This window comes from Nicotiana tomentosiformis, chromosome 11 (assembly GCF_000390325.3).
Source record: "Nicotiana tomentosiformis chromosome 11, ASM39032v3, whole genome shotgun sequence".
Taxonomy (NCBI): domain Eukaryota; kingdom Viridiplantae; phylum Streptophyta; class Magnoliopsida; order Solanales; family Solanaceae; genus Nicotiana; species Nicotiana tomentosiformis.
The window spans coordinates 84,186,620-84,200,050 of record NC_090822.1 but is presented as its reverse complement, the minus strand read 5'-3'; the positions used below and the strand labels follow the sequence as shown (position 1 = coordinate 84,200,050).

The window sequence follows — 13,431 nt, the reverse complement described above, 5'->3', positions numbered from 1 at the left end:
AGCTCTTTGTGTGTGACCTTTGTTTAGCCAAAAAATAGTTTTTGTTGTCAAAGTAAATATCAAAGAAAATCGGATTTCTAATAACCAAGTTTACTTCACTTTTCAAAAAATGAGAGAATAAAAATAAGAGTAAAAAGTAATTGAAATTTAGTATTCAATAAACGAGGGAAGGAAATCTTATTGATGAACGCTATTTTCTCCCAAGAATTGTGGACAAGATTCTTCAATCAAATAGAAATATAAAGTAAAAGACTGATTGAATATATTCGTGAGTATCCTAGTGATAGTACAAAATAAAGTAAGGACTTTTATATAAGGATACAAAGATGTAACGGTTTTCTCTCACTTAATTCTTACTCGTTACTACCATTAACTGCATTAATTATCCGTTTCTAAAATTACTCATAACGGTTATGGTAATAAATAGATAATCGCGCATAATCAGGGGTAATATTGATTCTCTTTCCATATTCGTAATTGTTCATGTATCTTTCCCGTTTTATGGCCTCCATGCATCTCGCGCCTATTTCTTCTTTCCTAGTTATCCAATATGGTTCCTTCTTCTGTATATCTCGTATGTATTTTAACCGTACCTCATCATTCTTCTTTATTAACCTGACACAAATGCCACTTGTCCTGTCATGCCTATTTTTCTACCAATACAGATAGTCCCCCTACTTTCTGATTATTCGGGAAGTGATAAGTTTATTTATGGCGGGAATGTCTTTCCGCCTCTTCCCAACATCATTATATTTTCTTCAGAAGCAAAGATACATACGCCCTTTCTATTTAATGCTCGGTACACGTGTCCTATTATGATTGGATCTGCAGTTTATAACATCTTTTTAAGGTTTTCTACGGCTGCGTCAGTGTGAAGTGATGGTTCCATGATTATGGTTCATAATCACGGTTCTTCTTTATAAATACCGCATTACATACCACCCAAAAGTTTCTTCTTCTTTCTTGCATTCATACCCAAGCTTCTTCTGCAAATTTTCTCCTTTCTTCGTGCTTTCACCATTAAATATGACTTCTCATTCTTCGAACACCTCTTATATTTAGATCTACGTAAAACAATCACTGTTAATGAGCTTCCCCCTTCTTATGCCCCAGTTAGGAGTAGGAGAGGTGGTAGACTTCGTAACTTAGGTTCTTTGTCAAGCCGTAGCTCTAATCCTTCCAGAGTATTTCAAAACCTTCTTCTTCTAAAGCTAAAACTCCATCAGCCCGTAGATCCTCCTTTAGGAGTAAAGACTATAACGAACCGTTGCAGGAGCCTGTTGTTTTTGAAAATTTTCCTCCGGATTTCTCTTTTAAATTGGACTATGAGGCAATAAGAAAGCAATTTTCTTCAATTGCAACACTTAATCCCGCCAATCATTACCCTACTTTAATCACCACTGGCCTTCTTCCTCTAGTTCGTTGTGAATGTCATTGGAAATTTAATTTTCCTATGGTAGTTCCTAGTGCCGATGAACGAAGGTTGGAAGGTTGTGGGGTTGTGAACATACATGTCTGTCAATAGTACTTGTCACTTATTGTGATTATCTAGTTCTTTGATGTGATTACCTGGTTCTACCGTGCACAAAGTTTGTTATCATCAAAAGGGTGAAATTTGTTGCGTATTGAGTTTTGATAATTAACAAAGTATGAATAAATGCTCAAAGAACTAGGTCATCAACGTAGATGCTTAATTGTTCTGAAGAACCAGCTCCTCATATTGATACTTGTATGTTTGTATAAGATAGTAACTTTACAAGTTACCTAGGTCTGAGTTTGGTGGAAGAAGGCTGCTATATGTGATGTGGGTTGTTGCTCAAGAAGATACAGATAATTCAGTCAAAGTCAAAAGTCCCAAAGCTAGTGGAATCCTTGGAATAGTAGGAGTCCTATAAAAGAGGAAGCTAACTATGAATAGGACCCCTAGAAGATCTCAAGTTGGAGAGTTTAAAGAAGATCGACTTTAGACTTCTGAAACTATCCTTTTACACTTTAACTGAAGAGTCATAAGCTGTTTACCCTAGTCGAGTACTTGTATTGTATTCTTCTTGAGTCAGTCTAGTGAATGCGTTTTAGGAAATTGAGTTGTAATCAAGTGTCACTTTCAATTAATGAGTTGGACTGAGTATTTACTTTACAAGTTAGAGTAACTTGTGAATCAAATAGGAGTAGTAGGAGTACAAGAGAGTATGGAATTACAGTTTTGTAATTGATACATTTTGACTCATTGTTCTAATGGAGTTGGAGTTGAAACTCCTACGTGGTAGGTCGTGGTTTTTGCACCTTTTGAGCCAGGTGATTTTCCACGTAAGAATTACCATGTTCATTTTATTGCTTATTTACTTCACGGTTAAGGAACACGGTAAAGAACTAAATTCTTTCGTAATTCATACGGGCACTCAAACTAACAATTGGTATCAGAGCAGGTTCTCTCATATACACAGCTAACACCTAGAGAGATCTTGGAAGCGAGATGAGTGCTCTACCCAGAATTAATGAAGGACAATCAACTACCAGGCCAACTTGTTCTATGAAAAATATTACAGTTGGTGGAAAGAAAGAATGGAAGACTTTATGACAGCTGAAGACTATGAACTACAGACCATAGTGAACCAAGGTCATTTGATTCCTACTAAACAAAATGCACAAAATGAAACAGTTCCTAAGGACCCCCTCCGAAATTGTGGCAGCAGATTTCAGAATGATGGAGAAGAATGCAAATGCTAAGAAAATCCTTATATGTGGTCTTGGTCCTGATGAGTACAATAGAATTTCTGTGTGCTCTAATGTGAAGCAGCTATGGGATGCACTCCAAACTGCTCATGAAGGAACAAACCAAGTAAAGAGATCAGGGATAGAGCTACTCATGAGAAACTATGAGCTCTTCTCCATGAATGAGTCTGAGCCCATCCATGATATGATGACTAGGTTTACTATAATAACTAATGAACTAAAATCATTTGGAAAGGTGTTTACCTTAGAAGAGTTGGTTGGCAAATTTCTAAGAATCATTCCAGCTTCATGGGAATCAAAAGTCATTGCAATCCACGAAAGCAAGGAATTGGACAAAATCTCACTTGATGAGTTGGTTGGAAACTTAAAAACTCATGAAATGAGAAAGATAGAACTGCGCAAGGAAGAACCAAAGAAGGATAAGGCCTTGGGTTCTTAAAGCGTCCGAGGATGATGAATCTGACTATGATGATCCTGATCTAGCAATGTTTGCCAAGTTCAAGAGGTTCATGAAGAATTCTAAAAGTGCATCCAAGAGAGAGACCAGAAGTAAGCCCAAGAAGATCGACAAAGCTAGCTATGATGGGTGCTACAAGTGCAGCAAGCTAGATCACATGGTCAAGGACTGCCTAATGTTGGAAATTGAGCGGAGGAAAGAACGAGTTGAAAAAGAGAAACGGGAGAAGATGAGAGAAAAGGGTTCCAATAAAGGAAAAATCCTAAGCAAAGGATTTACTAAAGTAATGAAGCAGGCCTTCTTGGCAGCATATTAGGACAATGGAAATGATCAATAGGAAGAAAAGGAGGATGAGGCTATAAGTCTCTATGCTGTGATTGATGAACACCAAGTTGTGGAGAGAGAAACCCCAGTACAACTTGGAATGCACATTGGAAGTGTCACGACCCAAATTTAATCCTCTGTGAGGTGTCGTGATGTCACCTAGTCTTTACGACTAGGTAAGCCTAATATTACAGGAAAAAAAATAAAGAAAACACAATATTTTAAAGATAAACAGCATATTGTGAATAGCCAAGAGTAGTACCACTCGACATATACAAATAATTTCCCAAGACCCGGAATATTACTAAGTCACAAGCTGCTATAATCTATGTAGCTCTATACAAAAGTCTGAATATAATAAAGAAAGTCTCTAGGCGAGGGAGTAGAAGGAAACCCCGAGGATTTGCGGATGCAAGCAGAAGTACCTTGAAGTCTCCTAGAATCAGCAGCACGCACTAACCTGGGTACCCCGAGGCTGATAGCTCGCACCTTGATCTGCACACGAAAACATGTGCAGGAAAGGGCATGAGTACACCACAATGGTACCCAGTAAGTGCCAAGCCTAACCTCGGTCGAGTAGTGACGAGGTCAGGTCAAGTCCCTACCGGAGTAAATATAATAAATTAAATAGTAAAAGATATAAGTAAAATTTACGGTAACACAGTTAAAGAAATTCTCAAAAATTTAACAGTTAAGGGAGCCCTCGGCTCAGAACAAGGTAAACACAGTGGGGAATCTCCTGGGATACCGTCCCGTAGTTCCAAATGAATATGCAGTATAGGGGGATTTCCTGGAACACGTACGTAGTCCCAAAGTAAATATGCAGTGTTGGGGGATCTCCCGGAATACGTCTGTAGTCCCAAAGTAAATATGCAATGTTGGGGGATCTCCCGAAATACGTCCGTAGTCCCAAAGTAAATATGCAATTCTGGGGGATCTCCCAGAATACGTCCGTAGTCCTAAAGTAAATATGCAGTACAAGGGGATCTCCCGGAATACGTCCGTAATCCCAATTTAAATATGCAACGCAAGATGAAATGGCAGGTATGACATCTAGTTATACAGTTTATACTGGACACAGATAAGGAAAAATAGGGACTTAACTAAGCATGGCCCACAGAATGTCAATTAGGCAGTTAAAACACGTAAGCATGCATCTCTAATCTAAGTTTAACAATTAAACATATCAGTGCAATTTAATCAGGAAAAGCAATTTATGATTTAGAAAGGAAAAACGGGATTTTTACAATAATAGCCTGTGTACGTACTTGTCACCTCACGTACACGGCGCCCACACATCAATTAATATCAAACATCCTAAGGGAAAGTTCCCAACACAAGATTAGGCAAGCCACTTACCTCGAACCGCTCAAATAAACTCGATATCACGTTCTTGCCATGAGTATTCGACTCCAAATGGCCCGAATCTATTCAATTTAATTGCATAATGTAAATATAACTACAAGTAACTAATTTAGCTAATTAATTCGAAGTTAAAGATTGAAATTTGGAAAAACGCCCAAAAAGCGTCTCCCAGGGCCCATGTCTCGGAATCGGGGTAAAATTATAAATTTTGAATACCCATTCACTCACGAGTTCACTCGAACAAAACTCATCTAAATCAGACATCAAATTCCCATTCAAATCTCAGGTTTTCAATTGGGGAACTTTTTTCCCCATTTCCAAATTTCTACCCTCAAATTCCTTAATTAGACGAGGAAAACAATAATAGTTTTATGTATTATGATCAAAATAGAGTTAGAATTAGTTACCCAAGAGTTCTCCTTCAAAATCCCTCGAGAAATCGTCCCCCACCGAGCTCTAAATCGAATTGGTGAAAAATGAGGAGTGAACCCTCAAAGCTGCCTCTTCAACCCAGCGATTTCCGCACCTGCGCTCATGGGCCGCACCTGCGGTCACGCACCTGCGAAAAAATCATCGCAGGTGTGAAGGTCACTTATCCGAGCTGGGTCCGCTCCTACGCGCTTGAGTCCGCACCTGCGGATGCGCTTCTGCGCTCAATCGTCCACTTCTGCGAAACCTTGGGTCCTTCTCACCTCCGTATCTGCGACTGCCCTTCCGCTGATGCGGCTCACTTGTCGTATCTGCGACCACTGACTCTCTAGCCTAAAAGCACACCTACGATACCAGCCTTGCTTCTGTGGGGCCGCACCTGCGGACTCCCCACCGCAGGTGCGAAAACACCAGAACCAGCAAACTCAAAAATTCCTCTAAGTCCAAACTTTCACCCGTTAAGTATCTGAAACACCCCCGAGGCCCCCGGGACCTCAATCAAACATACCAACTAATCCTAAAATACCATACAAACTTAGTCAAGCCTTCAAACTACATCGAACAACACCAAAATCATGAATTAAGCACGGATTCAAGCCTAAGAATTTAAAATTTTCCAAATTCTACAAACGACGCCGAACCACATCAAATCTAGTCCGAATGATCTCAAATTTTACACACAGGTCAAAAATGATACTACGAACCTACAACCACTTTCGGAATTCCATTCCGAGCTCGATATCAAAATTTTCATTATCGGCCGAAATCGCCGAAAAACTAACTTTCACCAATTCAAGCTTAAATCTACTACAGACCTCCAAAACACATTTCGTATGTGCTCCTAACCCCAAAATCACTCAACGGAGCTAATGGAGTTGAAAAAATTCCATTCCGGATCTATCTTCACACAGTTCCAACTACAGTCCAAACTCTAAGGCTTAAACTCACAACTAGGGACTAAGTGTCCCAAAACTCTCTGAATTCCATAACCAATCACTCCGGCAAGTCACAATAGCGAAAACAAACGTGGGGAAAATAGTTATTAGGGGATCGGGGCTCTAATTCTCAAAATGACCGGCCGGGTCGTTACAGGAAGACCTCCCTTGTTTGATGAACACCACTATGATGAATGGAAGCTGCGTATGGAAATATTTCTTCAGGCAACTGACTTTGACCTATGGGTAATTGTCAGTCATGGACCGATTCTCCCCACCAAAATGGATAGTGAAGGTAACAAGTTCAACAAAAGAGAAGAGGAATACAATGAGGAAGATCGTCAGCTAGTTCAGAAAATGCTAAAGCAAGGGACCTGCTCTACAAAAGCTTGTCTAGAAACACTCTCCTCAGAGTGTCCTCTTGCATCTCTGATCATGATATATGGAGGATATTGGAAACTGACTTTGGAAATGAAAACACCGAGGTGCCCTAGATGGCGATTGAAGAATGCAAAACAGAGGAAGAAGTAATTGGGATGATGGCCATGAGTGATTCAGAAACTGAAGATGAAGCAAACTAAGTAAGTATATTTGACTTGAAAGAGAACATTCATGTTATGTCCAAAAAATAACTGATGGCCATAATTGTGACCTTAATGAATGAAATGGATAAAATGATCGGCTAATAAGCAACCTTTCTTGTGTCAAACTTGATATCAAAGAGATTGAATCTCATAAAGCTAATTTAGAGAAACAGGTCAAGGACCTTAAGAACCATGTTCTTGAGCTTACTTCTAAGAATGAGAAGTCTCCTAATATACATGGCAAAGGAAAAATGAGTGATATGCAGGATAAGCTTGAAAAGATATTAAAAAATGTTAAAGATAATCTTTGTGATGCTGAATGTAGAAACAAAGTACTGGAGGAAAACCTAGAAAAGTCTAATTATGAACTCTCTAGACTAAGCAAATGGCATAGATCTTCTGATGCCTTGAATTGGCTAAATGAAAATTGTAGCTCTAACAAATTTGGAATTGGCTACAGAAAACCTGTCCCTAAGTTTGACTCAAAGTATATAGGAATTTATGATAATAATATGTGTACTCATTATTATGGAAAAGTAGGACACTTTAGAGAAACTTGTCCTGTCATAATTCATGCTCAGTTTAGAAGCACCTTTGATATTACTAAAAATGTAAAGAAGGAAGAGTATCTAAAGGTCAATCCTCATGTCCATATTAAGTGGATTATGGTTAATAAGAAAATAGCTTCTAATCCTCCCCCCTTCTGGGCAAGAAGGGATCTGATTCATCATTTTTCCAACAAAAAAGGACCCAAGCTTGTCTGGGTTCCCAAAACTTACTTGTGAATTTTGGTGCAGGCTTAGGTGAGAGGAAACAATATGGACTGATATCTAGACAGTGGATGCTCAAGACATATGACTGGAGAAAAGAAAAACTTCCTCTCACTGACAACCTTCCAAGGAGGGAGTGTGTCATATGGAAATGGGAAAAGGGCCAGATAACAAATGTTGGCATGGTTGGCAAGTCACTCTCTCATGCTATAGAAGATGTGTATTATGTGGTAGGTCTTAAATACAATCTTCTTAGCATCTCTCAAATGTGCTACAAAGGAAATCAGGTAAAATTCAATTCCAAAATTTGCATTGTCACTAAGTTTGATACTGATGAAATTGTGTTAAAGGGTAAGAGACATAACAATGTCTACAAGATATTGATTATGTCACTTCCCCAGAGTGAGCACACATGCTTTAGTGTAGTGGAAGATGATCCACTGCTATGGCATAGAAGACTGGGACATGCCAGTCTCTCTCAACTCAATGGGTTGGCAGCAAATGACTTAGTCCTTGGGCTACCTATAGTTGAGTTCACCTCTGACAAGGTATGTGATGCAAGAGTTAGAGGGAAACATGTAAGGTCATCCTTTAAATCTAAAAAGGTTGTTAGTAGTTCTAAACCTCTGGAACTCCTTCACATGGACCAATGAGAATAAGGAGCAGAAGAGGTAAGAGGTATGTATATGTGATTTTTGATGACTTCTCCAAGTATACCTGAACTTTATTTCTGGGATCCAAAGCTGAAACCTTTGATGTTTTCTGTGTATTTGTTAGAATGATTCAACAAAAACTAGGGTGCAATGTATTAAGTATAAGAACTGACTATGGAACTGCATTTAAAAATTCAAAATTCCTTGTGTTCTGTGGCTCACATGGTATTGACCATAATTTCTATGCACCTAGAACTCCACAAGAAAATAGGGTTGTAGAAAGAAAGAATGGATCCTTAGAAGACATGGGGAGGACCATGTTTATTGCTAGTGGACTGCCTAAGAGTTTTTAGGCTGACTCAGTACTGCTTGCTACCTGCTAAGTAGATGCATGGTCAGACCCATTCTTGAGAAAACTCCCTATGAGTTACTTCGACGAAGAAAACCCAACATCACTCACCTGAAAGCCTTTGGGTGCAAATATTTTGTGCATAATAATGGGAAAGAAGCTCTAGGTAAGTTTGATGACAGACGCAATGAGGGAATTTTCTTGGGTTATTCTCCACATAGTAAGGCCTATAAAATTTTTAATAAAAGAACTATGTGTGTAGAAGAAACTATTCATGTTATCTTTGATGAATCTAACGATTTGGATGAGGAAGGTCTGCATGATGAAGATTATGACATAGGATTCACTGGTGATGGAGTTACAAAGGAATCTGAACCTCAGTTGAAGATGGACCCGAAGACCATAAGGAAAATGACAGTGATCATGAGGAACAAGAAGAAGAAAGAACTACTATAAATACTGACCAGACTAATGAAGCCACACCCACTGAACATGTTCCTTTGGGTCACTCCTCGGGTGAATCTTCTCTGGGTATACAGATTAGACCATGGAAGCATCAAAGTTCATATCCTCTTGAGAATATCATCTCTTATTCAAATGCAGGGGGTGCAAACCAGGTCTTCTCTAATAAATCTATGTGCACTCACAATATTTCTCTCACATATTGAACCTAAGACCATCAAAGAAGCTCTAAAGGATCCATACTGGATCATAGCCATGCAAGATGAGCTAAATCAGTTTGAGAGAAGCAAGGTCTAGCACTTGGCATAGAAACCTAAGAACAGAAATGTCATAGGTACTAGATGGGTGTTCAGAAACAAGCTAGATGAACAAGAAAATATCACAAGGAACAAGGCCAGACTGGTGGTTTAGGGATATAATCAAGAGGGGGGCATTGACTATGATGAGACGTTTGCACCTGTAGCTAGAATGGAGGCTATAAGAATGCTGATAGCCTTTGCTGCCCATATGGAATTCACCTTATATCAGATGGATGTAAAGAGTGCCTTTTTGAATGGTTATCTGAAGGAGGAAGCGTTTGTCAAACAACCTCCTGGATTTGAAAGTGAAGAATTTCCTAACTATGTGTTCAGATTGGATAAAGCTCTTTATGGACTGGAACAGACTCCAAGAGTTTGGTATGAAAGACTCTCAAAGTTCCTCTTAGCCAACAACTTTGTAAGAGGAAAGGTGGACAACACTCTATTTCTAAGGAGCAGAGGGAAGAATATTCTAATTGTGTAAGTGTATGTGGATGACATTATCTTTGGGGCTACCAATGAAGCAATGTGCAAGGAATTTGCTGAGATGATAGAAAATGAGTTTGAAACGAGCATGATGGGTGAATTGAACTTCTATATAGGGCTGTAAATCAAGCAAACAGCTATTAGAACCATGATATATCTGTAGAAATATATCAAAGAACTACTGAAGAAGTTCAACATGGACTCATCTAAGTCCATTGACACTCCCATTGCAACTGCAACAAAGTTTGACCTTGATGAAGAAGAGAAAGTGTGGAACAAAAACTACATAGAGGAATGATTGGGTCACTGTTGTACCTCACAGCCAGCAGGCCTGATATAGTGTTCAGTGTGGGGTTATGTGCAAGATTTTAGGCAAATCCCAAAGAATCTCACCTGAAGGTTGTCAAAAGGATACTAAGATATCTCAAAAGGACCCCTGGCCTCTATCTATGGTATCCCAGAGGGTATAACTTTGATCTAGTTAGTTATGTTGATGTTGTCTATGCAGGTTTTCATGTTGAAAGGAAAAGCACTTCAGGAACAACTCATTTTCTAGGTTCTTGTCTGGTGTCTTGGGAACCAAGAAGCCAAACTCAGTGGCCTTATCTACAGCTGAGGCTGAATATATGGCAGCAGCTTCCACTGTGCTCAGTTGCTATGGATAACACAACAACTAAGAGACTATGGTATATTTGTTGATTGTGTTCCCATTTTCTGTGACAACACCAGTTCCATAAACATTGCTAAAAATCCATGTCAGCACAAAAGAACCAAGCATATTGCAATTAGACATCACTTTCTCAGGGACAATATTGAAATGGGGAATATCTCAATTAACTTTTGTAAAATTGGAGATCAAATTGCTGATATTTTTAATATAGTTATGAGTAGGAATCACTTTGAAAGAAATAGACTAGAACTAGGTCTAATCAACTCTTCCCACTAAGTTGAATCCTAGTGATTGGCTAGAAAAGGCATAATTAGATGTAGATAATTAAGTATAATATGTTTGATTAGCTTTGTGCTTGTATTAAGCTCACACACTTGCTTGGAAAATTTGACTCATAATTGTGTTGTATGATACTAATATAAAATGTTGAAGCTTTATTGCAGAAACAAATAAGGAGTTTCTAAAGAGTTGGTTCTTTGACTCAGGTACGTGCCGTACTGTCTTAAGTTACTAGGACTTAATATCTTAAAATTATTGCTATGCTCAAACTTCTAATTCCACTGGCATCACTTCTAGTCGTCTTCTAGTCAAAGAGTAAGGGGAATCCTAGTGCAATTAGAGTCCAATTACTTCTGAAATCCTAACACTCAAAGTAACTATTATAAGAGTTCCGTTAGAACTCAAATTTGGTCACCTTCTCTCTTCCAGTCTAATCAGGAGTAATGTCTTTAAAAGGCTCTTATGATAAGCTTTTCAGACCTCAATGTTTCTCTCAAACCCTAAGCAAGAATCAAGAGCAAATATCAAGAACTAATTCTCCCTTTCTCTTCTTCGAGTCTCTTATCTGATCACCATGACTAAAGCCAGTCAAAACCCCTCTAAAGCCAAATCATCAACCAAAGATGAAGAAAAACCCAAAATCATGAAGCCCAAATCAAAGAAAAGTGCCAAGCCATCAAGGGAACCCACACCTGCTCCTTCTCTTTCGATATCCTCCACTGTACTTACATCATCATCCCATGTTCCTGCTGCTCTTACCATCTCCGCCTCTACTGTACCCCCACTTCCAAAACCAACTACCCATGCACCTGAGCTTACTGCAAAAAATACCTCTAAGTTAACAAAGGTCAAGTCCACTCAAAGAAAATCTTTCAAGAAAGTGCCTGATGCTGCTATGCAGGTAGACACAGTAGCCAAAATATCTGTGGTTTAGGGGGAATCAGTGCCAGTCATTACTGATTAGGTACAACATCCTCCTTTGAAATTAGATGTTTTGATGTCTGCTATAGATGTTGCACCCCTAGATACTCTCCCACCCACGAGTGAGAAGCCACAAGAGGAGAAATTCACTATAGAAAAGGGTGTAGGTGATCTAAGGAAGGAGGTAGATACTACTGCTATGGAGCCTGTGGTTAAGGGGAAAGATGTAGATACTATTGTTGTGGAGCCTGTGGTTGAGGGGGAAAGAAGTAAAGAACCTGTGCAAAAGGAGGCTTCTGATGGCCTTTTATTTAATTGGACTGAGGATGATGATGGGGGTAAAAAAGAAGAAGAAGCTATGAATAGTCATGAGGAGCATGATGCTCAAAACATAGCCAATGAATAAGAAAAGAGTGAGAATGAGGGAGCATATGGAGATGAGAAGGAGAGTGATACAGATGATAAGATAGTTGAACAGGTTAATGATTCTGCAGAAGAAAAAAATCATAGTGAAGAAGAGGACGACTCTAAAAGTAAGGGTGAGGATAAAGAAAAGGTAAGTGAGAGTGAAGGAGGTGATGAAGAGAGTGAGGAAGAAGATGAGAATGTGAGTGAGGAATCTAAAGGCTCTATAACCATTGGGAATATTGTTATAGCCCCTTCAGAAAAAACTGGTGGAGAGACAAGGGCTCAAGAACCTGGGTCTCTATTAACTCCTTTCACTGGAGATAAAGAAGTTACCAGTGATGAAGATGATGTGCCACTATCTGAGGTAGGGAAGAAACCCATGAAGACTCTTGTGAAAGCTATGAAGTCACCAGTCCCAACAAGGAAATGAGTGGCTCCTCCTTCCAGGACTCCTCTTAAAAGGAGTAAAAGAAAGGATGTTGATGCACAGGCCATTAAGGAGTCTAGAAGTGCAAAGAAGCCAAGGAAGAAAGTTTCAATTTTGAAACCTGTTGTTGAGCTGGATGGAGAAGATGAGTCTTACTCTGCCTTGCCAGCTAAGTCCTCTTCACCAAAGAGAAAGGTTCCCAAAGTTCCAAAAACTACTACCCCTTCTACAAGGGCCAGTAGGGATAAAACAAGAAAGAATGTGCCAACTGCAATTGATTAAATCACAGAGTTCAAGAACAGAAAGTGCTAAATGGGAAGATTCTTGCGAACACCGATGACAAGGGGATGGATCAACTAGTTGAAAAACTTGAGCTATAGGGGTGGAAGCACATGTTTGTCAAAGCCTTCCCCCCAGTATGTGTTCCTGTTGTGGTGGAGTTCTATTCAAATTTCAACTTTGATGGAAAGGTACTCAAGAGTAATGTAGGGGGATTTTAAATGAAGTTTGATGCTGAGGAGCTGGCGATGCTTCTGAATATCTCTTCTTTGGGATTTGACAATTATTTGAAGAAAGAGTGGCCAACCATAGACAATGATGTTGACACTGGTATTGTGGTCACAAGGAAGTTCTCTCAAAAGTTTTAACTAGATGCTCCCCAGAAGGTGTACAAGACTGATATGTCTCCCTTCCACAAGTTGTTGTTTCATTTTGTAAACTCCTGCATTCTTCAGAGGTCTGAGAGAAGGCATAAAGCTACTCTGCTGGACATGGTTGTGATGGAACTACTAGACACTGGTAGACCTAGCAATCTTTCTAGCATGATGATTCAGCATATGGCAAGAGCTGCTGACACCTCCAAACCCAAGCATACTATGCC

At 39.3% G+C, this 13,431-nt stretch overlaps 2 protein-coding genes across 2 annotated transcripts; both read left to right on the top strand.

Annotated features, from left to right (window-relative positions):
* Positions 1 to 6,378: 6,378 nt before the first annotated feature.
* LOC138901772 (uncharacterized) lies at positions 6,379 to 8,250 on the top strand. Its single transcript, XM_070189561.1, has 3 exons — positions 6,379 to 6,770; positions 6,934 to 7,343; positions 7,625 to 8,250. The coding sequence occupies exons 1-3, from the start codon at positions 6,379 to 6,381 to the stop codon at positions 8,248 to 8,250; spliced, it is 1,428 nt and encodes a 475-aa protein (XP_070045662.1).
* Positions 8,251 to 11,369: 3,119 nt separating this feature from the next.
* On the top strand, positions 11,370 to 12,833 carry LOC104116466 (uncharacterized). The gene is made up of 4 exons (XM_009627325.1): positions 11,370 to 11,696; positions 11,760 to 12,054; positions 12,124 to 12,488; positions 12,615 to 12,833. Exons 1-4 carry the CDS (start codon positions 11,370 to 11,372, stop codon positions 12,831 to 12,833), a joined length of 1,206 nt encoding a protein of 401 aa, XP_009625620.1.
* The last annotated feature ends 598 nt before the right edge of the window (positions 12,834 to 13,431 follow it).

What these genes read in the sequence shown, in the direction of transcription:
- LOC138901772 (XM_070189561.1), top strand. Translation starts at nt 6,379, where the DNA reads ATGACCGGCCGGGTCGTTACAGGAAGACCTCCCTTGTTTGATGAACAC. An exon ending in AATGCAAAACAGAGGAAGAA is followed by an intron (nt 6,771 to 6,933) that starts GTAATTGGGATG and finishes TCGGCTAATAAG; the next exon opens with CAACCTTTCTTGTGTCAAAC. An exon ending in AATTTATGATAATAATATGT is followed by an intron (nt 7,344 to 7,624) that starts GTACTCATTATT and finishes ATTTTGGTGCAG; the next exon opens with GCTTAGGTGAGAGGAAACAA.
- LOC104116466 (XM_009627325.1), top strand. Translation starts at nt 11,370, where the DNA reads ATGACTAAAGCCAGTCAAAACCCCTCTAAAGCCAAATCATCAACCAAA. An exon ending in TGCCTGATGCTGCTATGCAG is followed by an intron (nt 11,697 to 11,759) that starts GTAGACACAGTA and finishes ATTACTGATTAG; the next exon opens with GTACAACATCCTCCTTTGAA. An exon ending in ATGATGTGCCACTATCTGAG is followed by an intron (nt 12,489 to 12,614) that starts GTAGGGAAGAAA and finishes GTTGATGCACAG; the next exon opens with GCCATTAAGGAGTCTAGAAG.